Consider the following 25635-nt stretch of genomic DNA (forward strand, 5'->3'; position numbering starts at 1 on the left):
GCTTAGCCGTCTACAAGTTTTGACTACGCTTGTTTTTATGAAACTTTGGAGACAGAAAGAATTGCGAGGGTTCTTGAAGATTTTCTACTTGAAGGTGTTTTTATTCTTATTCATTTTAATGATATTTCCTTTGATTTTTATAATGAGTATACGTAACTAATTCTTTTGCTAGGGTTAGGCCATGAACCTTAGCAAGAATATGTAGTTTTATTAATTTGCTTATGAACGGATGCATGCTTGCTTTGAATTATTAATCATTGCGGTTAAGACTATCTATATATTTTAATGATTGATCACCATTAGGGAATTTAGACAAGTAATTTGATGCAATTTTTGTTGGAACATCACCTGAAATTGAGAAGGGCTTCTTATGATTAGTAATTGTAAGTTCACTTAAGGCGAACATCACGCTCTTAAGGGTTACATGGTTTTTTAAAGGGTTTTCACGAAGTTTAGTGAGTCTTGCTTGTTTATATTTGATTTGAACATCACAAACGGATTGCATGCTAGATATACGTTTTCGCTTGAATATCACAAGGAAAATATGCATTAGGAAAACCTAACCTTCAAAGCATGGATGTGGAAATTCATAAGTAATTGATAGAATTGCATAGGATTGTGACGGTAACGGCTAAACCCTAGTCTTTCCTTAAATTGATTTTCATAAAAACAAACAAAAAACGTTTTTAATTTTTTCTGTTTGCTGCCTTTATTTTCTAACTTCCAGGTTTCTTTAACTGTTAATTCAATATTTTCAAACTCAACCATCTCAAATCTTTGATAAAAATCTGTTTTAATAGTTAATTAAGAGTTGATTTAATTACAAATTAGTCAAACAATCTTTGGGGACAACGACCTTGCATAAGCAATTATACTACAATTACCTTGTATTCTTGCAAGTATTTTCAGTGATTTTAACCCTATTGCGCAGGTATAAAAAAATCCTTTCATATATATATATATATATATAATATAATATATATTATTTTTCACTATATAAGAATAATGTTAGGGATAACACATTTTTGTACCACATTTGACAAATAAGGCATATAACGAACATATGATAAGATAAACTCATAAATTGTCATAACACATATACATCATATGTCATACCAGGTGGTACGATAGTGCATACAAAATTGTGGTCACTATCGTATTTTTTTTTTCGTTACAAAAAAGTTTAGGGGGAGGGGAAGCGACCCCATCTCAGGACCAGCACATACCACAAGTCTCTTAAAACTTAGGCCATGTTCAAAAGAAGGGCTAAACACAATCCCTTCAATAATTTATTAGTTTTAGAGATTGTCATTAAAACTCATAATTTCTTTGACCTATCTGCATAATCATTGATGACCAAATGGCCCTTGTTTTGTCAACAAAACTAACAAGAAAAACACCCGATAAACTGTTGCTCAATAAAAAAGAGAGACTTTGAATGCGGTCCATAACTATCAATGTTTTTTTACTGAAACCTTGTTGGTTTTCAGTTTTTGGTCGAAGTCGTTGACATTAATGTAATAATATATTTCCATATAGGTTACTATTTTTTTTAAATGGGTCATTTTGGTTCTAGTCCCTAATCAATTTAATTGTTAGACTGAAACCTTATTTATTTAAATATTTTGATCGAGGTCCTTAACATCATTTAAGAGATTTAACTCATGCTTTTATGCATTTAATGTCCCACAAATTATGAAATGTAAACAAATTCAAATAATATTTTTAAAATATAATAAATACTTGAAAATAAATATTAGAGTAATATTGTTCTTCACAAAATTATAGCAAGAAAATAATGTACCCACATAATTATTAACATATTTTAAAAAATAACTAATGATATATTTTAAAACATAAATTAAATACATATAATTAGTAGGTTACATTTAGCAAAATTAAAAAGGGTACAAATAAAAACAAATATGGCTACAAATACAAATAAAAATTTAAAGCATATGGGCACAAAAAGAAATTAATATATGGGTGCAAATTAAATCTGAAATGAAAATTCATTCAAATTAAAAAAGGGTTAGAAATTAAAAACGGGTACAAACTAAAAATAAAAAATATATGATAAAAAATTTAGCCATAAATATAAATATACCAAATGTAACATTTTTTTAACACTAAATGAAAATATTTAGAAATAAAAAATATTTTATTATTGAAATAATTAATGACGTTTATTTATACCGAAGGACCTTGATAAAAATTTGAAAACGACTAAGGTTTTAATTAATGGAGTAGTAAAAAGAGGGATGAGAACCTAATTTCTCATTTTCTAATTAAAAATTGAAATTTGTAGTTGTTTATATTAATGAGATTTTCAAATAAGAAAATTGTTATTAGCACTCTAAACTTTTTATAAGCGGAAAAAAAATACACTTGTAAGAAGTGTATAATGATATTTTTGGAGTGCTAATAATAGGTCTCTTCAGTAAAAATATTAAAGTATAAAGTATAATTTGTGAATTGAAAATATTATAAATTATACTCTCCAATATATATATATGTGTGTGTGTGTGTTAGACATCCCGTCCCGATATTTATTATATTTAATTCTTAATAGTAGTGAAATTATTAAAATGCCCCTGAGATGCCACATAGGCCTTTCACATGGACCTCATTTTCACGAACACGTTGTTGCGCACGGAACTTAATTTGAAGTCTATGATTTAGTTACGGTTTCTTTTATAAGAAATAAATTCGAAATTTTACATTTCCTACCCTATTGTTATAATTAAGAGTGGACCCGTATTGAACTTTTATATGGACCCGTATTGAACTTTTATATGGAATTTCGAAATCCCATTTTCGTGATTCACTAGAGTTGTCCCATTTTTCCCATTTTTATAATTTTTTTATAATTTTTTTTATCACAAATTTGTATTCCTTTCTTATTTAAATTATAGGGGTGTGCCGCACACCCCTTAATAATTTCTATCCGTTGATCTTCTTCAATTCATTTGATGCGACGGTTGAAAATTAAAAAGATGCGTGAGAAGTAAAATGGGATGTGTGGATATCACACCCCTAAATTATATCTTCTTTCAAGTTACTATTCCTATGCTTTTCTCTTCCTGTGTACAATCATTACTGTCACACTTTCTCCCACATCAACCCTCACATCACTCAATTCACTCCACTCACTTTCACTCTCTTACTCTTTCTCAACTCTCTCTCTCTCTTACCAGTCTCTCTCACCTTCTACACTCTCAATCTCTCTCAGCCAAACACCACAAAAGCACCATCACCACCCCTAGAGCCACCATAAGCCACTAAAAATTACCTAACTCGTTGCTAACTTTTGGCCCTGTCGGGCTTCGAGGAAAACATAAGTTTTTGTTTCGTATCTTGACAAAATCCTGGACCAAATCACTTCCGTCTTGGTAAGCTTTGACTTTCTTTCTCAAGGTTATTCCTTCAAGTTCTAGTGGATTTTCAGGTATGCATGCATGTATTGGTGTGCATGTAGGCGTTTTCTAACCTTGTTATTTTTCCGGTGAGTTTCCATAGGCTCTCAAATGAAACCCGGACAAATCTCTTTGGTTTGGTCAAGTTTGAAGGTGTGGGATGACTCCACACAACCTCTAGGCCACGGGTTGAGCGTGGATGCTCAAATCCACTTCGAATCCAACGAAATCCAAGAACTTCAACTCAGACCGTGACTTTCCCACTAATTTTTGGTATAATCTTATTCCTTTCATCCTAAGCTTCGTTTTGATAAATAATGTGTCAAATTTGGTTGTGTAACAGCTCCGCATGGGGCATCTGAATTTCTTCCCATATTTTCAACAAAAATCATGTTCTTGTGCAAATTAGGGGAAATAAGTTTATTACACTAATTATTATTAGTTTAATTATTATTGTAACAATTTCCCATATAGGAGAGGACCACCCGGAGGAGTACCGCGGGTAGAATAGTTATAAGGTTACGATCTACATGTACCTGTGAGTGGGTTTTTGCTTTTAAATATTATATATTTATTTAGTTTCAATATATATATATATATATATATATATATATATATGTTTAATAAAGAATTTTCTACGTTACACCTAGTTTAGACTAACGATTATAAAAATTAGCGGATTGATGGAATTTATGAAATTATCCTAAATCCTACAGGATGCACAAGTATGCATACTATTATGGGATTCCTTATTTATATTTGCGGCCATGAATAGTATTTTATTGACTAGAGTTATCGAATTACCATTGCATAATCATATTTATGTTAACTGCTCATCATGCATGTTACACTGATGTTAGTACTCGTCTAGGCTAGGGCCAATCTTCACTTGTATGTTCACATCACACCGGACGCTCACTTTGGATCCATTGTTGGTGCCAGTCCTGTCCTAGATTGCTATAGGCAATTAGGACTCGTATGTGATGCACATAGCGCCAGTCTTCACGTGATTGTAGTACTAGAACGTAAATCATTACTACACCCAGTCATGTTCATGTCCGAATATCTCTGCAGTGTGTCAACATATGCTAATGAGTACCTGATATTATAGGTTCATTATACGAGATACTATGATCACTGGATGTTATATGTCTTACATGTGAAATATTGCAATTCACCATATTTTTTAAGTATTATTGTTTATGGTAAGTGTTTTCATACTATATGTAGTATATATATTTGTAAACTATACTTGTTTTACAACAAGAGGTTATACGTTTTCGAAAAGATTTTTACCAATCTTTATTTTCAAGCCCACTCACCCTTGTTTTTCGCCCCTTTAGGATTTAGTGGCAGCGCTCTTATGTCGACGAGGATTCCTGGCAAAAGTTGATTTCGGAGACTACTTCTGATGATATATTTCTCATTCTAATTTTACTGTATTTTACTTATGCTTTGACATTACGTTTGAAATGGGTTCAATCCTGCTCACATGCGCACTCTTGCATTTAGTCACTTTTAGGTTTAAATTTATTCACATTATTCTATATCATTACACTTTATGGCTTTGTCACATTTTTGGTGTTGGCTAGCACAACTCAATTCGGAGTCCAGATGGACCTTTTGGGTCGGGGTGTATCAATTTGGTATCAGAGCATAAGTTTAGGTAGTACCGCATTCATCACATGCGTGATGTAAACATTCTCAATTCTTGAACCTAATATCGAATCTTGACATCTCATCAAGCACGAAAAATGTTTAGCTTTTCCTAAGTTTTAGGTCATTTGGGCAACTTATCGACTTTCTAGAAGAACATTTTGGCAACTGTCTCTAGATTTTAAGCGTAGAACATCTATGCCAAGGAGAATCCCAAATTGGAAATGAGTTGATGGCCCTGAAGCAGGACTGATGTATCTATAGTTATGTACCACCAGAGATTTTACCGGTCAATCCCATTACCTTCATGCCATTATCCAGTCATTTCTACACCTTTTTGAGATTGGAGACGGTAAATAATTTTGATCCTTGGCACTGCCCGTTTAGTATATCACCTATTAAAATTCCAACAAAATTTTACTTTTTAATGAATTTCCAAAAATGTCTCGAACAACAAGGTGGTGCTAAAGTAGTAGCACTCAACGGAAGAACATCTGGTAGACAGTCATTTTTGGTCTCCGATGACATTAATCCTTCAAACGCACTAGTTATAGTTCCGGATCATGAGGAAGATCGAATTACGTTAAACCTCATTCTGAAGTAGATTATCAACAAATTCCTTTTCCCGACCTTTGGTTACTTTAACCAGCACTTGTTCTCGAATTTACCTTCGATGTTGTACCCATCACTACGGTGTGTATTGGCAGGGGAATATAAGTTGTTATTCCTACGATTGGCAGAAATACTAGAAGCGGTAGTAGTTTTGTCTAGAATTAGCTTAACCAAATTACATGACCAATTCCTTACCAATCAACCAAAATTATCCATCGAAGCAGACTTTAACCTGTTGTCAACCTAGGGTGGTGCTACTCATTGACGATACTGTTCGGTATCCAGGAGCTGTCAACCAATATTCAGGCGATATGATTTCTGATACTGGACACATACTAGTATATGGGAGCGATACATTTATGCCATAACTCCGGTTCACAGTTTCAGGGTGGCGAACAATATTAAAATATTTTGAATGTGTCAATTAACAACACGATTAATAAACTGACTAACAGTGACAACCTGAGCCGAAGAAATTAAAATTGTGGAAACTTATGAACAAGTCTTGTAGGACGAATGTAAACCCGCAATTGTATTACTAATATCACCCACCTTGGTGACCAAAATATTCTCGACTTAATTATGAGTACATATTTAGGACACCTTCTCTAGGACTTCAATCGATTAGGGAACCACTCAATCTTTCACGTCATCCTTAGCTATTCAAATATTTCAATCATGAGATACCTTAGTTGGGTACGTCTTTTGAATCCCAATGCCACGAGGTAAAGTTTGTCTTGTCCCGTGCAAATGCGGTGGATGCACCATTCATTTTACCAATCCGATGATACCGGTTAATCTATTTTGTTGGATATTGTGGAGGGTTGAATTGCCTACCTGTAACTATCTCTTCGGGTGAAGCATTGACCAAAAACGGCAATTTTTTTCCCGACTACTAGTAATCCATATAGTAACTTTCATAAGCAAATGTTAGAAACTAAAGTATGAGTTAATTTCCCGCCATAAGGGCGAAATGAATATTAAGAAAGTTGTGAAGGCCAATTAGTATGTGTGTCCTATTAGTGTGTGTTGTGGAGAAAGAAGGTAGTTTAGTACTATTAGAGGACGTATATCCTAGCTTTATTTCTCAAAATTACCACCAAAGCGTGAAGTAGAGCACACCATCGATTCGTTTTCTAGTATAACACCAATTCTCCTTGAATCTTATCATATAACTCCTCCATCGTTGAAATAACTTAGTTACAAAAGCTTACTGATTAGGGAGTTATCCAACCCAACATGTTTTCTTAGGGAACCTCAAACCTATTCGCGAAGACGAAAATCGAACCTTAGGGTTGTACCTAGATTTTAGGTACTTCAATCGAGCAACGATTAAAAACCGTTAAACCATGATTCGAATTGATGGTCTATTCGACCAACTTAGTAGAACCTGAATTTACTTCAAGTTGATCTCAGTCTAGTTATGACTAGCTGACAACTAGAAGCGACAATATTTCCTAGACTGCGTTCAAGACTTGAATGACCATTATAAGTTATTTGTAATGTTATTCAGGTTGACGAATACTCCAATGACTTTTAGGAACCTAACGGACTAGACATTCCACCCATATTCCGATGGATTCAACGATCAAGTTCTTCAAATGTTAACCTTGTTTAGATCAGGTACTTTTCTTGGTAGACGTGATCTCAACAGACAATATTCTTTTCATTTCCCCAAAATGTTGTAGTTGAAGAAAATTGAAATCCTCACAAAGTGTTGCAAAATACGAAATATCATTGGTTTTGACGAAGACTATCAGTGATTTGTTAGTTATGGCATTTTTCCTCACAAGTTGGCTGAGGAAAGTTAGTTTAGTTTTAGACTTTGAAAGTGAATAAAGTTTCTGACAATTGAGGTGTTGTCTCACTTGACTTTTGTCTTACATTTTTCAATGGCATTGATAATTTTCGAAACTCTACAGTGATGTTTCATTGAATGTTTTTGTTTGGGCGCTACTGCAGCATGACGTGTATCGCTTATGCCTCCTGATTGTTGGAACCGTATGTAGTGAACTACCTTAATTCCGATCTAGAGTTAATGATTACCTTCTTTACTTGAAAATCCGATGACACTTCTCCGTGGAGAAATGTGTCAAAGTTTTTACCGACCTCGTAAACTTGTCAATTACATCTTCACTTAAAATGAGCTTAATTGCAGACAATGGCGATGGAAAAAAAAAATCAACATCTATGATTGCACCATCGTGTACTACCCCGGTTATGCAAACGTAGTTGCTAACGACTTCCTTAGCAGATGATGACTTAGCCGTTTATCTCATTTTATTTACAACTCATGAGTATTGATGTAACATTACTTACAGATCATTAGGAAACTTTGTTAGCTAATTTCCAAGTTTGACCATTCTACTTTTGACTTGAGTTAGCTAATTTCCAAGTTCGACCATTCTACTTTTGACTTGAGATGAAAAAGGAGATTGCTTAGTTACTAAGAAAATACCTGATTTGTCAGCAAGTCAAAGCAGAAAGAAGAAATTGTTCGAGTTGTTGTAGTCACTCCTTAAATCCACATGGATAAGAGAGAATATCACCATGGACTTCATGCACGAGTCACCCTGTACACGTGGAGACTATGATGATGTTTTGGTGATTGTCGATCGACTTACTAGGGGGCCCATCTTCTTTCGGTCGATGAAGACACCTTCTAGACCACTTAGCAGAACCCTGTCCCACATTTATTCTTATTTTATTTCTTAACGCTGAAAAATTACGAAACACCCTTGGCGGGGCTAAGAGGAAATCCTAAGTGGATTTCATGCGTGGAGATTTGAGTCCTTGTCACTTTTTGTTTATTTTCTCATCTTTCTAGGTAATACGTGTTTTTACGAACACGTGAGTGCGAACGAGGTGTATATTGCATGATTTATGCACTTTTCCCATCGAGGGGCAAAATAGTAATTTTGTACTCTCATGGTTTCATTACTTGTTTATCAAGACAACAGTTAGTTGTCGTTATTGTAGGCTACAGACTGTGATATTGATGGCCTATTCATTGGGTTTGTTAAGCAAGTGGGCAAGTAGGCCTGTCTCTGGTAATTAGGCCTTGTGCCTAATTAATTATTGTTTGGATTGACCCAAAGACACACACCTACTCTCGTAGTGCTCGTCACTACAATCGCATGGACAAAAGAAATACAGAATTCGGAAAAACCACTCGACTGAATAGGCTGCATGGGAAAAGGAGAAACGTGTGAGAGACTTGTATTCGCACTTCTTCTTTGATTAAATTCTTTTGTTTTAGTTTCGAGGATTAAATTTTCTTAAGGAGGGTAAATTGTGACATCCCGTTCCAAGATTTACTATATTTATCCTCAATAGTAGTGAAATTATCAAAATGCCTCTGAGATGCCACGTAGGCCTTCCATATGGACCTCAATTTTCTTTTCATTTTTCCACTCTTATTTTACTATTTCGAAAAAGTGCTCATTTTAACAAACACGTGGTTGAAGATGGAACTCAATTTGGAGTCTATGATTTTTTAATGATTTCTTTTATAAGAAATAAATTAGAAATTTTATATTTCCTACCCTATTGCTATAATTAAGAATGCGACCTGCGTTGAACTTTTATATGGAATTTGGAAAAGAAATTGTTATTGGCATTCTAAAAATCTCATTCTACACTCTAACTTTATATATTTGGAAAGAAAATATACTTATGAGAAGTGTATAATAAGATTTTTGAAGTGCCAATAACACTTCCTTTTGAAAATCCCATTTTTGTGATTTATTGGAGTTGTCCCATTTTCCCTTCTTCTTATTTTTTATTTTTTATTTATTTTTTATTTATTTTTTATTTTTTTTATCACCAACATGTATTCCTTTCTTATTTTAATTACATTTTCCTTCAAGTTCCTTTTCCGTATGCTTTTTTCTTCCTGTGCACCATCATTACTCTCACACTTTCTTCCACATCAACCCTCACGTCATTCTCTCCCGTCACTCAATTCATTCAACTCACTTTACCTCTATTACTCTTTCTCAACCCTATCTCTCTCTCTCTCTTACCCGTCTCTCTCACCCTCTACACTCTCCATCTCTCTCGGCCAAACACCATAAAAGCACCACCACCACCCCTAGAGCCACCACAAGCCACTAAAAATTACCTATGACTCACTACTACCTCTTGGTCGTGTCGGGCTTGGAGGAAAACAGAAGTTTCTATTTCATATCTTGATGAAATCCAACTAACCAAACCACTTCCGTCTTGGTAAGCTTCGATTTTCTTTCTCAAGGTTATTCCTTCAAGTTCTAGTGGATTTTCAGGCATGCATGTAGACGTTTTCTAACCTCATTTTTTTCCAATGAGTTTCCATAGCCTCTCAAATGAAACCCGGACAAATCTCTTTGGTTTGGTCAAGTTTGAAGGTGTGGGATGACTCCCCACAACCTCTAGGCCACGGGTTTGAGCATGCATGCTCGAATCCACTTCGAATCCGACGAAATCCAAGAACTTCAACTCGGACCTTGACTTTCCTACCAATTTCTAGCGACCTTCGGACAGTTTTTGCTGCCAAATTAGTATAGTGTTATTCCTCTTGTCCTAAGCTTCGTTTTGATTTATTATGTGTCAAATTTGGTTGTGTAACGGCTCTGAACAGGACGTTTGAATTTCTTTCCAAATTTTTGACAAAAATCCCATTCTTGTGCAAATTGGGGGAAATAAGTTTATTACACTAGTTATTATTAGTTTAATACAATTTCCCGTATAGGAGAGGACTACCCAGAGGAGTACCGCGGGTAGAATAGTTGGACGGTTACGATCTGCATGTACTTGTGAGTGGGTCTTTGTTTTTAAATATTATATATTTGTTTAGTTTCAATATATATATGTTTAATAAAGAATTTTCTACGTTATGCCTAGTTTAGACTAACGATTATAAGCATTAGCAGATTTACGAAATTTATGAAATTATCCTAAATCCTACGGGATGCATATGTATGCATATTAATATGTGATTTCTTATTTATATTTGAGGCCATGAATAGTATTTTATTGACTAGAATTATCGAATGACCGTTGCATAATCATATTTATGTTAACTGCTCATCGTGCATGCTACACTGGTGTTAGTACTCACCTGGTCCTCTGCAGTGTGTCAGCATATGTGAATGAGTACCAAATGTTATAGGTTCATTATGCGAGATATTGTGATCACTGGATGTTATATGTCTTACATGTGCAATATAACGATTCATCGTATCTCTAAAGTATTACTGTTTACGGTAAGTGTTTTCATACTATATGTAGTATATATATTTGGAAACTATATTATTTTATGGCGAGGGGTTATACGTTTTTGAAAAGATTTTTATCAAACTTTATTTTCAGGCTCACTCACCCTTGTTTTTTACTCCTCTAGGATTTAATGGCAGTGTTCTTATGTCAACGAGGATTCCTAGTAAAAGTTGATTTCGGAGACTACTTTTGATGGTATATTTCTCATTCTAATTTTACTGTACTTTACTTACGTTTTGACATCACGTGTGAATTGGATCAATTCTGCTCACATGCGCACTCTTTCATTTAGTCACTTTTAGGTTTAAATTTATTCACAATTTTTCATATCACTACACTTTATGGCTTCATCACCCTACTAGTGTCGACCAACACAACTCGATTCGGAGTGCAGGTGGACCTTCTGGGTTAGGGTGTTTTATATATATATATATATATATATGTACACACACACACACACACACATAATCCCGAGTACATTCTTCATGTTGTAACCAAGAAAATAGCAGAAAGCTTTTGTGAGCGTAAAACCTAATTGCACTAGAAAACTGGGAGAATTCTTATTGAATTGAATAACACTTGTGACTGTTAAATAACCTTACAACAAAATCAGAAAGGAAATAAGAACCCACGATTTACAAGGCCTAAGATCGTGGTGCATGACTAGGTCAGAAACAGAAAATGTAATCTTGTCCCTCAAGTATAGGAAAGATTATTTGCATGGATAAAACTAAACCCTAAAAACAAGGAACCCTAACCCTAACAGCTAGGAGATTCCAAAAACTCTAACATCCTCCCTTAAATTGAATGTTATTGACAATCAGTTTATTCCAGGGTATTCACAAACACCCATTGCTTCTCGCATCTTTGAAAAAACTTCGAACTTCAACAGCTTAGTCATAATATATGCAATTTGCTCCTGGGTAGAACACTGTTTTAGCTCCACTACTTCATCATTGACCAGATTTCGAAGAAAATGAAAACGAACGTTTATGTGCTTGCTACAACCATACATTACTGGATTCTTTGAGAGTTTGATGGTTGAAATGTTGTCACAGTACACCACCGTAGATTCAGATTGCACATGACTTAAACTTTTCAAAATTCTCCTTAACCAAACAACTTGACAAGCACTTGATGCTATAGCAATAAACTCAGCTTCGGTGGTAGAAAGAGTAACCATTGGCTGTTTCTTTAAAGACCAAGATACTGCACTTGAATTCATCATAAAGACATAGCCTGACGTACTTTTTCTGTCATCCTGATCTCCGGCATAGTCACTGTCCTTGTAACCAAAAAACTTTTCATCTCCTCTATTCCTATAAAACACCCTAAAACTAGATGTTCCCTTCACATACCTTAGAATGCTCTTTGATGCCATTAAATGAGATTTAGTGGGACGTTCCATGTACCTACTGATTAGACTTACAATAAACATCAAATCAGGGCGTGTGGCTGTCAGATACATGAGACTTCCCACCATTTGCTTGTAAAGAATACCATCGACTATCACTCATTCTTCATCCCCTTGTGAGTTTGAAACTAGGAACCATTGGATTTTGCACCGAGTTGCACTGATCCATGTTGAATCTTTCCAGAACCTTTTAAGCGTACTTTCGTTGGCTTATAAAGATTCCATCTTCCTTTTGCAACACTTCAATTCCCAGAAAGTATCTCATTTTTCCAAGATCAGTCATGTTGAATTCAACCATCATGGACTTCTTAAATTGTTCAATCACAACTTCATTATTCCCAGTAAATATAAGATCATCAACATACAGATAAACAATCAATATTTTACCTCCACTTGTTGTTTTAGTGAACGAAGTATATTCGTAGGGGCATTTGTTAAAGCCTTCTTTGACAAAATATGATTCTATGCGACTGTACCAAGCTCGGAGAGCTTGTTTGAGTCCATACAACGCTTTCTTGAGTCGATAAACTTTTGATTCTTCCCCCTTCTGTTCATAACCTGGAGGTTGATCAATAAACACTTCTTCATTAATTTCTCCATGCAAAAAGGCCGATTTGACGTCAAGTTTCAACCAACTTTTCTGTGCAGCAAGAGAGAACACCATGTGAATTGTGTCCAAGCGAGCCACTTGTGCAAATACTTCTGCATGATCGACTCCATATTGTTGGTTGTATCCCTTAGCAACTAGCCGCACCTTATAATTGTCTATTTCCCCATGCTGATTAAGTTTTGTTTTAAAAATTCACTTCACTCAAACATTCATTCCTCCTGATGGTAGATTTATTAGTTCCCATGTCTTATTCCTCTCTATTGTTTCAATTTCTTGATATATCTCAAATTTTCACTTTTCATTGCCTTTTCATATGTCATTGGATCACTATTAGTGAACAAAGCTAGATGAGCTATATTCACACCTTCTTCATCGGAGAGACCTTGACCAGTTTCATAGTCTATCATCTATGCAGGGGGTCTTCGTGTTCGTCTTTCTGGAAGTGAGTCATCGACATTTAAAGTGTCTCACTTGAAAAAATTGTTGTTGTCAGACCCATTTGCCTCTAGTTCTTCAACTGCCTCAGACTCATCTTCATTGCCTTCCTCTTCTATACTTGCTTCTTCATCGAGTTCCCATTCTAAATCAGCCAATATGGCTTGCTTGTGGTCATCATCCCAACTCCACTCTTGGTCTTCTTCAAAGACCACATCTCTACTGATAATTATCTTCTTTGAGATATGATCAAATAGCCTATAAGCTTTAGATTCTTCACTTACCCCTAGAAATACACATTTGAGACTTTTGGCATTAAGCTTCACTCTCTCGTGGTCAGGTACATGGACATGCGATATATAGCCAAAGACTCTGAAATGCTCCACTTATGGTTTGAGTCCATTCCATGCCTCTTCAGGTGTCTTGCTCTTCACGGAAAGAGTTGGACTTATGTTCAGCACATGCATCATCAAATTCACGGCTTTAGGCCAAAAGGTTTTAGGAATTCACTTCTCCGACAACATACTTCGTACCATATTCATAATGGTTCGATTTTCCTCTTGGAGACACCATTTTACAGGGAGTGTATGTAGCGGTCAATTGTCTGTGTATCTCATTCTCATTACAAAAGCTTGTGAACTCTTGTGATGTGAACCCACCCCCTCGATTTGTTCTCAGACTTCGAATGAATGCTCCAATTTCTTTCTCCACCCTAGCTTTGAAGGCTTTGAAAGTAGCAAAGGCTTCTAACCTTTCTATCAAAAAATAAACCTAGGTTTTTATGCTGAAATCGTCAATAAAGGTGATTAGATACCTTTTGTTGCTATTCAAAATTGGATTAATCAGACCACATATGTCAACATATACCAACTGAAGACTTTTGAAAGCCCTCCATATGATTTCCTTTAGGAATGGATCACAGTGCTGTCTTCTTACTAGACAGCCTTCACATACTCGTTGAATGGCTTTGAACTATATGGTAACCCTTCCACCATTTTCTTTTGCTAGAGTACTTTGAGTCCATTCCAGATGAGGTATCCATATCGACGATGCCAAAGAGTGGCCTGATTCGTGGTCCGAGAGGAGAAACACTTAGTCTCTCTTCGTGGTGGGCAGTGGGCGAGCACAACAAACATTCTATTCTAAGTCATCTTAGTTTCAATGATTAGACCCTTCTCAAGATGAAAGATCTTACATTTTCCTTGTTGAATAAGCACAGCAAGTCCCTTTTCTTGCAGCTGCGCGATGCTTAACAGATTTTTCTTCAGTTTTGGTACAAAGAAAACACTCGTGATCTCGTGAACTATTCCATTCATCTCTACTCGAGCCGTGCCTTTGCCTTGTACAATAAGACTCGAATCATTTCCCATCTTCACTGATTCTTTGAAACTGTTATCAAAGTCAATAAATATATCCCTCTTGCCACACATATGGTTGCTGCACCTAGAATCAAGGGACCAAATGTGCTCAGTTTCAGCTTCCTTGAAATCAACATGCACCATCAATAACATCTCTTCTTTTGTCTCTGCGTAGTTTGCTTGTTGATCTCTTGCTTTCTTTGGGCACTCCCACTGAAAATGCCCGAGCTCATGACAATTATAACACTTTAGGGTTGATTTATTAAACCCAAATCAACCCCTTCCTCATCCTCTTCCATGATGGGTACTTCGACCTCCTGAAGTGACTTGCAGCGCTTGTTCTTCCACTACAATATGGCAGCTAATTCTTTGTTCATGCACCAAAAGACTACTTTGAAGCTCATCGATGGACAAAGTATCCAAGTCATTTGATTCCTCAATATAACATACAACATAGTCATATTTTATAATCATAGACCTCAAGATCTTCTCAATGATCACCACATCGTGAATCCTCATCTTATTAGCAATGATAAGAGTTCTTCCAAAATAGTCGTTGATCGACTCTCCAACCTTCATGTGCAGCACTTCAAATTCTTTTCGAATAGCCTACAATTGGGCATGTTTTACACATGTTGTTCCTTGATATTTCTTCTTCAACGAATCCCAGATATCTTTCGCAGTGTCCTTCTTCAAATCGAATAATCAATGGCTTGAAACAAGTAGTTCTTGCACTTCAAGTCTTTCAACTTCTGATCTTCAATCACTTTCTTCTATGCTTCGCTTGAATCGGCTCTTTCTGCTGTTGCAGTGATTCCCGTCTCCACCAAGTTCCAATACTCTTTGGAACGTAGAAAATTTTCCATTAGCATACTCCAGTGATCATAGTGTCCATCAAACTTCGGAATGGCAGGTTGCACGAAACTGCTTTCAAACGTCATCTCGTTGTTCCTTCACGCTAGTTACTTTGTTGTAGGCTTTGATCAGCCCCAGTGGTGGGGCTCTGATACCAGATGTTGTAACCAAGAAAATAGCAGAAAGCTTTTGTGAGCGTAAAACCTTATTGCACTAGAAAAGTGGGAGAATTCTTATTAAATTGAATAACACTTGTGGCTGTTAAATAGCCTTACAATGAAATCAGAAAGGAAATAACAACCCACGATTTACAAGGCCTAAGATCGCGGTGCATGACTAGGTCAGAAACAGAAAATGTAATCTTGTCCCTCAAGTATAAGAGAGATTATTTGCATGGATAAAACTAAGCTCTAAAAACAAGGAACCCTAACCCTAACGGCTAGGAGATTCCAACAACTTTAACACTTCAAAACCACCAAAAAAAAAGAAAAAAAAAAAAAAGATAGATAGTAAGCTTAATAACATTAGGAAATTTCTTCCATTAAATTTGACATGGATGCATTCTCATATCTACGAAAAAGAATGTTCCCATATAAGTTTAAAATGGTTAGAAAAAAATCGAATGGATCTTATTTACAAATGGGTACATTTATATTAAAAATTGATACATTTTACATATAACAAATTGGTATATTTAAAAACAGATACATTTAAGATTAAAAAATTGAAAAATTATATGAATGAGTACAACTACAAATAGGTGGTGTAGTCGATAGAGGGATAATTTGGAGTTTTAAAACTACAAATAGGTGTAGTTTAGGAATTGAATAAATTCATTAAAGTGAAGTGCTTCTTAGAAAAAACACTTTAAGTGCTTCTACTTTCAGCTGAAAACGCTTTTGAAAATTTTGTAAACAGCAATTTTTAAATTTAAAGTTTTAAAGTGTTTTTAATCTTCCAAAGGAACATTCAAATGAGTTATTTAAAACCCATAAACATTTCTAGTTGAATCTGTCAAACGCTGAGCTTTTAACCCTTTTAAAAATAATGTCAAACATGTCCCAGGCTTAACTGATTAATCAACTCAGTAACGATCAACTGATTAATCAACTCGGTTATTGAATCCACGATGTCACCGCTTATCTCTGTCCAGTGTGAATTCAAGAGCCACTAAACTAATGTGTTGCACTTGCACATAGGCAGGCTATGCAAAAGCTAATCATATACACAGCAGCTTCTGGTTGTCATCTTAATTTGGACTGATACGGCTGTGCAACAAGGAATTTAAATTACATTTTTTTTTAACAAACGATGTTATCTGTCTTAAGAGAGTGGGAAAATGTGCTAAGTCTCACACTGGATTAGTCATAATAATGTAGTTCAAATTGATGTACTTTGTAATCATATTAGAGGCAAGTCATCTTAACAATTTATAACATGAAAAATGTTTAGTCTAGTCTCGTACATGGTAGTGTGACTAATTCACGTTATATTTACTGTTAGAAATCAACTCGTATGACCAATCGAGCACCCATCGTTTAACATTTGCGGCACATATCGCGATCTCAAGTTGAATTAGTGCACAATTAACATGATCTTTTAGCTCATGACTCAAGCTTAAGACTTGAGTAAATTGTGTTTGACTTGACGACAGGCTTGGTTCTTGAGTTGAAAAATGAGAAGACTCCCATGACATGTTGATAGATCAAACTCACGATGACAACACAACTATTGATACATATCTTGTGAAAATACACAATGTCAATTTCATCACATCTTTGGAAATATTTTCTTTGCACTGAATTTGTGCAATACAATATTCCACCTCCAAATTGTGGTAGCAAGTCAAAATCAACCCAAATTTTTTCCATACTTTTGGTCTCATATATATATATATATATATATATATATATATATATATATATATAGACACACACACACACACACACATATATATATACACACATACATACATATATACATATATATAATATATTATTTTTCACTATATAAGAGTAAAGTTAGGGATACACATTTTTTGTACCACATTTGACAAATAAGGCATTTATATAACAAACATCTAATAAGATAAACTTATAAAGTGAAATAACACATATACATCACATGTCATACCAGATAGTACAACAGTGCATACAAATTTGTGGTCGCTATAGTAATTTTTTTTTTTTAACAAAAAAGTTTAGGGAGAGGGGAGGCTACCCCATTTTAGGGGCAGCACATACCACAAACTTCCTTGAGAACTTTTTATAAAAAAACTAATGGTACAACTTATTCTAATTTTATTTTGGAAATGTTATGAATTGAAAATTAATTAGGAGTTTAATAAAGGTGTGAGTATTAAAACCCTAAATCAACTACTAATTTTTATTTAAAAAATTATGTAATCGACATATAAATTCATTATTACATTAATGCTAGGGACTTCGATAAAAAACTAAAAACTAATAAGGTCTCAATTAATGAACATTAATAACTAGGAAACGCTCAAACGGATACTAATTATCTCAAGTTAAAACTAATCTTATGAATAATCAAGCATATATATCTGAAAAATATTTGAGGTTCAAGCTCTATATATTTTCAAAACAAAATGGAGAAGTAGACAATTATATAGACAGAGAAGGAGAAGACAGCAACAATATGCTACCATAAGAGAAGAGGAGAAGCCTTTTCTACTACATAACCCCTCAAGCTCGCAACTGCTCCTAACAATATGGCAGATGGTGTTGTGTATTGCAACAAAAAAACGAATTGATAGAATTGATCATCGGCTACCAAAAGGTTCAATTTATCCGAAAACAGAACCACATCAATCCCAATCAAAGGAAGTACCAAAAGCCTTGCAACAATAATCCTAATTGTATTCTCATTCCTAGATTGGACTCGTTCGGACCTTCTGCGAGCATTCCTCCAAGAACAAGCACAGCTGAAGGCACCATGGCCTCAACTACAATTTCCAAACTGTTTGTGATTCCAGCTGCTGCTGCAAGGCCCAGCAAACGGGCTAGGCATCTTTAGCCTAGTGGTATCCACTGATTTTTAGCTCAGCCTTTGATTGGAGTTGGATTTTGTCTAAATCAGGCATTTTGTCTAATTTATTTTGGCTACTATATTCCAAGGCCAGAGCATACCACAAGCTTTTTGGAGGATTTATGGAGGGAGTATTAGCCCACCAAGAGGAGTTGCCAGCATTGAGACTCGAACCTAAATCTTGATCTAGAGAAGAAAACGATCATTACCAACTCAACTGAGAAAACCAAATTATTGTATGTAATAATTGTATTTTTTCGGTTGGAAGTAATTGTAGTAAAAGTCAAGACCGCACCAACTACACATCCCAAAACAAAATAACACACCATAAGACGAACAAGATTATAGGTGATACAAAAGGCAAAGGGAAAAAACAGGCAAAGCCTAATACCACATAGCAAATTATAAATTATCATCATTAAGCGCGGAAGATTTATTTAGTTATTTTCATTCTCTATCGTAATTTCATTTTATAGCTAATCATAATAAATTCGTGTTGGACTCATTATTCATAAGAATCGAACTTAATACATCGCACAAAATATAGCAATAAATGAAGAAATCATTATTTATTTTGTTATTTACTTTTTATACTAACGATATTGGAAGAAAAATGGATTCAAAGTTTCAAACAGAAGACGAGAGGTAAAGTGGACATTAGTGTCGATTTATATATAAAAAATTTAGAATCAGCATTGTCGCACCTTGTAAGCAAAGCCTCTTAATTTTATATGTATGTATATATATGTGTATATATATATATATATATATATATATAATTTGTTTTCATCACTATATAACTTAGAAGTTCTAAATATTTGCATTGACACGCAATAGCCTGCTTTTTTCTTGCTTGGAACTAAAAGTAATGCACCAAATGCATTCTTTTTTTAGACGTAACGATAATATTTTATTATAATATTAGGAGAAAATTCGAGATAACATCCAAAATGACCTCAATCAAAGAAAAACAGTGGCACCAAATTCATGCTTAATTCATTATTAACATCTACCATCTCCCATACATGCAGAGTTAAATTTACCTTTAGTGCTCAATTCTTGTTCAATAAAGTGAGATAGAGTTGAATTTATGATCAAATATAGCTTTCATAATTTCTAAGGACTGATTTGGAATTGTGGTGCTGTCAATAACAGTATAAAAGCATAACAAAGTAGAATAGGGACTACTATGCTTCTAAAAAAAAGTGTTGTTGGTTGCACAACCACGACAAGTGGCCCAATGGAAAAACATGAGAAAACCAGCTCGCTAAAGGAAAAAAAATTGGAGGTTTTGGGTTCGATGCTTGATAGGCTGTGAATCTACTTAATTGTGGCCACATCCCACAGGTAGGGTGCAATTCCAACTAGCCTCCTCTGGGCCTGGAGGAAAACTGTGTTTCACCACCAATTGACTTTTTTTTAGGGACGTGATATCCACACACCCCTTTTTACTTTTCTCACACCTTTTTAATTTTCAGTCATCTGATCGAATGAATTGAAAAAGATCAAAGGACATAAATTAACAAGGGGTGTGAGAGAAGTAAAAAAGGGTGTGTGGATAGCACACCCCTTTTTTTAAAGGTTGTGGGTCACACTTTTAACTTTTGAGTTACATCTAAATTTAAATATAACTTAGCGTATAACTCCAAAATCACTCCAACTTTTCTGATGCATCGAAGAGGGACTGACAAATTTAGAGTAAAAAATAACATTTGACTCTAAATTTATCGCCCTATTGGAGATACTCTTATGGGTTAGACTATATTGTATCTTTAAAGGTGGTGCTATCCATTTTACTTTTCACACACTCCTCTTCAATTTCCAATAGTCGGATTGAATAAATTTAAGATATTCGAATAACATAAATTAACAAGAGGTATGTAAATATCATCACCCTTTTTAAATGATGATTAAGAAAATGAACGGATTTGACTATAAAATTTGTATAGTGCAAATGGATAAATGCAAGAGGTGGACAAGGTGGTTCCTTAATGAAGTGGATGCAGTATAAAAAAAATAGAGAATAATGGCTTGAGTTGTCATCTGAAGGCAATTATTTAAATTAATTTCCTTGCAGTTGTAACTAAGTTTTAGCATAAACATAGAGAGTTGTTAGAGTTGCACAATGCACTACTATTATACAGATCATATCAAGATCTCAACTGTGTTATAATATTTTCATCAATTTACATTTGTGCTTAGTCTAAATAAACTTTATTCATCACCTACCACATCCTTCATTAATTGGATTTTTTTTTTTTGAATCTATTAATTGGATTATTTGGTAGTTAATAAATTAATATTGCGTGAAGCAGGTTTGCCCGAGAGGTTAAGGGGGTAGACTTAGGACTTGGATTGTTTGCCCTCCCCATCCCATACCCTCACCATGCCCTTCTATATTATGTGGTCACGGTTAAGCCACATCAACATTTTATATTCCCATTACTTTTTTTCTTATTATTTTTATAAAAAATCAATATAAAATGTTGACGTGGCTTAACCGTGAACATAGAATATAGGAGGGCATGGGAAGGGTATGGGATGGGAGGGCAGACAATCCAAGTCCACAGACTTAAGATCTGTTGTACTATAAGTCGATGTACTACAAAAGAAAAAAGTAAAATTAATTAATTTTGTCATTTAGTATTACAGACAGTCTATTAGTATTTCTCTTCAATTGTAAGTGAGAGTTCTTAGGTTAGGTTCGATTCTCGCTAAATGCGAATTTGAACCACATTATTGTTAGTTCATTGCTAGGCTAAGCTCATCCCCCTCCCCCTTGAGAAATTATAATATAGTATTGTAATACCCACATCAACTGTGATACTTCCATTCAAATTTAGCCATGTGTCATTATTTTTATACAGCTGGAATTTAATATCATTTTTACTTTTTAAATAAATCTAAAAATGAAAAACAAAAAATAGGAGATCGTATTCCTTCCCATGATGTGGATCTCTCTCTTTCCCTCCTCTAGGTCTCTCAAAGACGCAAGAACACAATCATAGAGGACATCGTATTACTCCTGCGTTTTTTGTCTTTGGAAGAAGCAAAACATGCAAGAAAGCAACCCATGATTTCAATATCTCTCTCTTCCCCTCCTCTGGGTCTCTCAAAGATTGTGTCTTTCTGCAAAACATGACCCAAACTTCATTTCCTACTCCCTCTCTCTCCCTATTTATTTTATTTAAATTTCATTTCATTTGGGATAGGTGGTTTCTGGAATTGGGGTTGGAGTGTGATAGGATACTGCCAAGTGGCTTGATAAGATGATGACATGTGTACATGGTTGTTAGTAGTTAGTTAGTAGGTAGAAGATAAATAGCAGGTTGTAGCAATTGGAAAGGCGGTTAATGAAATTGTATTGTTGTTCTCATGTTCTGTTTCCTATCTCTCTGTGCAATTCTTGAGGATGTAGAGTAGGGTTCTAATAGAGTGGGATAGGTGGTTTCTGGAATTGCAAAAGGTTTTCTTTGGTTTTTACAACTTTTAATTTTTAATTATTTAAATTAAAAAGGTAAAAAGTAAAACCAGTTCATTTCAACTGTACAAAATAGGAACACATGTCAGATTTTAAGTGGGAGTATCACAAGTGTAACATCCCAAATCGCCCAGAGGAGTGGATCTTGTAAGCCTTATATGTATATTCCCATCTCTACCTAGCACGAGGCCTTTTGGGAGCTCACTAGCTTCGGGTTCTATCGGAACTCCGAAATTAAGTGAGTTCGCGCGAGAGCAATCCCATGATAGGTGACACACTGGGAAGTTCTCATGTGAGTTCCCAGAAAAAAAAAATCGTGAGGGCGTGGTCGGGGCCTAAAGTGGACAATATCGTGCTACGGTGGAGGCGGGGCTCGGGATGTGTGGGGGCCCAGGCCGTGATATGACAATTTGGTATCAGAGCCAATCCTTGGCCGGATGTGTGCCGACAAGGACGTCAGGCCCCTAAGGGGGTGGATTGTAACACCCCACATTGCCTAAGGGAGTGGATCATGTAAGTCTTATATGTATATTCTCATCTCTACCTAGCACAAGGCCTTTTGGGAGCTCATTGGCTTCTAGTTCTATCAGAACTCCGAAGTTAAGCTAGTTCGAGCGAGAGCAATCCCATGATGGGTGACCCATTGTAAAGTTCTCGTGTGAGTTCACAGAAACAAAACCATGATGGCGTGGATGGGACCCAAAACAGATAATATCGTGTTACGGCAGAGTCGAGCTTGGTATATGGTGGGGGCCCGAGCAGGGATGTGACAACAAGTGACGTGGTATTACTGAACCACACTATGTAAATAATAGTGTTTGTTAAAAAAAATAAAAATATTTGTTTTGTTTTTATTTTTTATTTTTTGTCAAAATAAATTAATCTTTGTTAATTTGTTGAGGATTAGAGTATTTATGATAAAATACTTAGTTGTTGACTGCAACGCCTCTTGACTTTGTATCGCATGATAAATGCTTGAGTATTTTATGAATTTACATGCCTTAATCTTTACCACGATCCATTTTTTTATTAAAATCACATGTTATCATTTATATAATTATGTTAAATTTAATCAAGTCAGTAACTTCTCTCTGCTACAAAAACTAGTGATTTCCTTGGTCTAATTTATAATCATTTCCATGGCTTACCAAAAGTTGTGGAATGCTTTCTTCTTCTACCTCTCAACCGCATCAACAATTTTCCACACCCTCTTATCTTTTTTCCTCAAAACCAACTGGGATCTAGTGTTCTTCAAACTCCTAGATACTCTTGTAGCTTTATATTTCAGGCTATGTGGTCTCTCTCCTTGTACAATCGACGTTGACGACCAAACCACCGTGCACTTCTGGACTGCCAACCACCGGCGCTTCGATAAACCCGGTCTCGTTCTGGTTCATGGCTACGGAGGCAATTCTCTGTGGCAGTTTGTGTGTCATGTGGGTGCCTTGTCCAGGAACTTCAACTTGTACGTGCCGGATTTGCTGTTCTTTGGGAAGTCTTACACGAACCGGTTGGACCGGAGCGAGGTATTCCAAGCGAAAAGTGTTGTGGACGGGTTGAAGAGATTGGGTGTGGACCGGTTCTCGGTTTACGGTCTGAGCTACGGTGGGTTTGTGGCGTATCGGATGGCTGAGATGTATCCGGAGACGGTGGAGAAGGTTGTGATTGTGAGTAGTGGGGTAGTGTGGACGGATGAACAGAAGGATGAGCTGTTGAAGGTGGAATCAGATACTTTGGAGATTCTTTTGCCAAGAAGTCCACATGATCTACGGTTGTTAATGAACCGGTCTTTGTACAAGCATGATGTTTTCAAGTGGGTTCCTGACTTTGTCCTCGGCAGACTCATCAAAGTATAGTTTTTCTATCAAACATTGTTAGAAGTGTTTTAATTTATTTACAAAACGCTTTCAGTTTTTGTTATTGGAATTAAATTTCCCAATCTTATAGAGCGTTCAACATTTTTTTAGGCTAACAATGAACACCGAAAGGAGAGAATGGAGCTACTTGAACACTTGGTGGCCAAGAAACAAGATTCAAACCTTCCTATCCTAAATCAGGTAACAAAAGTTTATATGTTTAATCTTTTTTTTTTTAATCCATGCATCCAAAAATTTAAGGTTTGAATTTTCTCAAAAGCAACTTCTGGCTTCCAAATTGTAATTAGGGTTTTATTTAATTGTGTGAAGGAAACGCTAATAATTTGGGGTGACAAAGATAAAGTCTTCCCATTGTTCTTGGCCCATCAGTTGCAAAGGTACATAATTTGATTGTTTATTATTTTATATTTTGAGGTAGGTACATAATTTATAAGTCGTTGATGTTCTAAGAAGGGGTTTAAACAAGGATTTATTTTCCTAATTATCTTGTATAATTACGGATTTATTTGCTTTAGTTTCAATATATATGGTACTTACAAAGCTTCTTTTATACATGCTTTTTCCAGGCATTTGGGTCCCAAATCAAAATTAGAAATAATCAAGGACACGGGTCATGCAGCAAACTTTGATTCACCAGACACAGTCAATGCATTGATAAAATCATTTGTTTTGGATGGTTATCCCTCCAATATTATTGGAATTCCGATGGAGGTCAAATGAAAAAATCTCATCAAAACATGGTTTATTGGTCACAGACTATTCGGTTTAGAATATTCTAAATCGAATACGGTGTTTATAAAGTTGTCATTGGATTGATTACGCCATACTCGGAGATATATTTCCGTTTCAGTATCTCAATCATCCCGCTTTGTAAAATTTCATGAATTGATTGTGTGTGGCTTGAGCTTAGGATTTGGAACAAGGCAGAAGAAGCATGAATTTGCTGTTATCCATAATTTCGGGAAAGTGTCATAAGGTTTGGTATTATAAAGTATTAAATATTAATTGTTGGAGTGAGCAATTTTCTATATAAACAATGGAATGAAATGGACATTCTACTTAACTAAATATTATATTTAAAAAAATAAAATAAAATAAAATAAAAAACTGAGTATTATCTTAATGTTGGAATATCACATAGTGGATATAAATTCAGAAGTTCAAAAAATTGAACTCATAATTTTATTAAACCCTAGAGAAGTGCAAGTGGTGTTACCACACATGGCTTTCCATTTTTTTTTCCTCTCAACATATCATATCATATATTAACAACCAGATTAATTACATTAACACTTTTTGAAGTTTATCAAGTTTTATACAAATCTCTCGTGTTTGAGACAAACACCCTCAAAGATATATGTTGACCCTAAAAACTACCAAACCTACGTGACACGCAAGCCGAGTAATTAATAAGCTAACTACATCATTCGGTTGTGTGCGGGGCATGCCAACTCGTCAACCAAGCTTGACCGGGGAGTAAAATGTGTTGTGTGGCATTGGGCGCGTTGCTGACTTCTTAATCTTGCAACTGTGGTCGATGAAGGAACACGTCTCGACCTTCAGGTTCTAGAGCCTGAAGAGAAGGCTGCTAGTTATGTGAAGTTCACAAATCGA

At 35.3% G+C, this 25635-nt stretch overlaps 1 protein-coding gene and 2 long non-coding RNA genes across 3 annotated transcripts; all 3 read left to right on the plus strand.

Annotated features, from left to right (window-relative positions):
* Nucleotides 1-3159: 3159 nt before the first annotated feature.
* Nucleotides 3160-4973, plus strand: LOC126634196 (uncharacterized). The gene is made up of 3 exons (XR_007627246.1): nt 3160-3392; nt 3520-3689; nt 4760-4973. It is a non-coding gene; the product is annotated as an uncharacterized LOC126634196 (long non-coding RNA).
* A 5825-nt stretch (nt 4974-10798) lies between these two features.
* On the plus strand, nt 10799-16344 carry LOC126634197 (uncharacterized). The gene is made up of 2 exons (XR_007627247.1): nt 10799-11607; nt 15953-16344. It is a non-coding gene; the product is annotated as an uncharacterized LOC126634197 (long non-coding RNA).
* A 6816-nt stretch (nt 16345-23160) lies between these two features.
* LOC126634193 (uncharacterized) lies at nt 23161-24977 on the plus strand. Its single transcript, XM_050304686.1, has 4 exons — nt 23161-23994; nt 24112-24201; nt 24331-24398; nt 24588-24977. Exons 1-4 carry the CDS (start codon nt 23284-23286, stop codon nt 24739-24741), a joined length of 1023 nt encoding a protein of 340 aa, XP_050160643.1. The 5' UTR covers nt 23161-23283; the 3' UTR covers nt 24742-24977.
* The last annotated feature ends 658 nt before the right edge of the window (nt 24978-25635 follow it).

The sequence above is a fragment of the Malus sylvestris genome, chromosome 9 (genome assembly GCF_916048215.2).
Source record: "Malus sylvestris chromosome 9, drMalSylv7.2, whole genome shotgun sequence".
NCBI lineage: Eukaryota > Viridiplantae > Streptophyta > Magnoliopsida > Rosales > Rosaceae > Malus > Malus sylvestris.

Bases quoted from the DNA above. Each gene is read 5' to 3' on its own strand.
- LOC126634193 (XM_050304686.1), top strand. From the start codon at position 23,284: ATGGCTTACCAAAAGTTGTGGAATGCTTTCTTCTTCTACCTCTCAACC. The intron at 23,995-24,111 runs GTATAGTTTTTC...ACATTTTTTTAG, and splicing joins TCCTCGGCAGACTCATCAAA to GCTAACAATGAACACCGAAA. The intron at 24,399-24,587 runs GTACATAATTTG...TGCTTTTTCCAG, and splicing joins TTGGCCCATCAGTTGCAAAG to GCATTTGGGTCCCAAATCAA.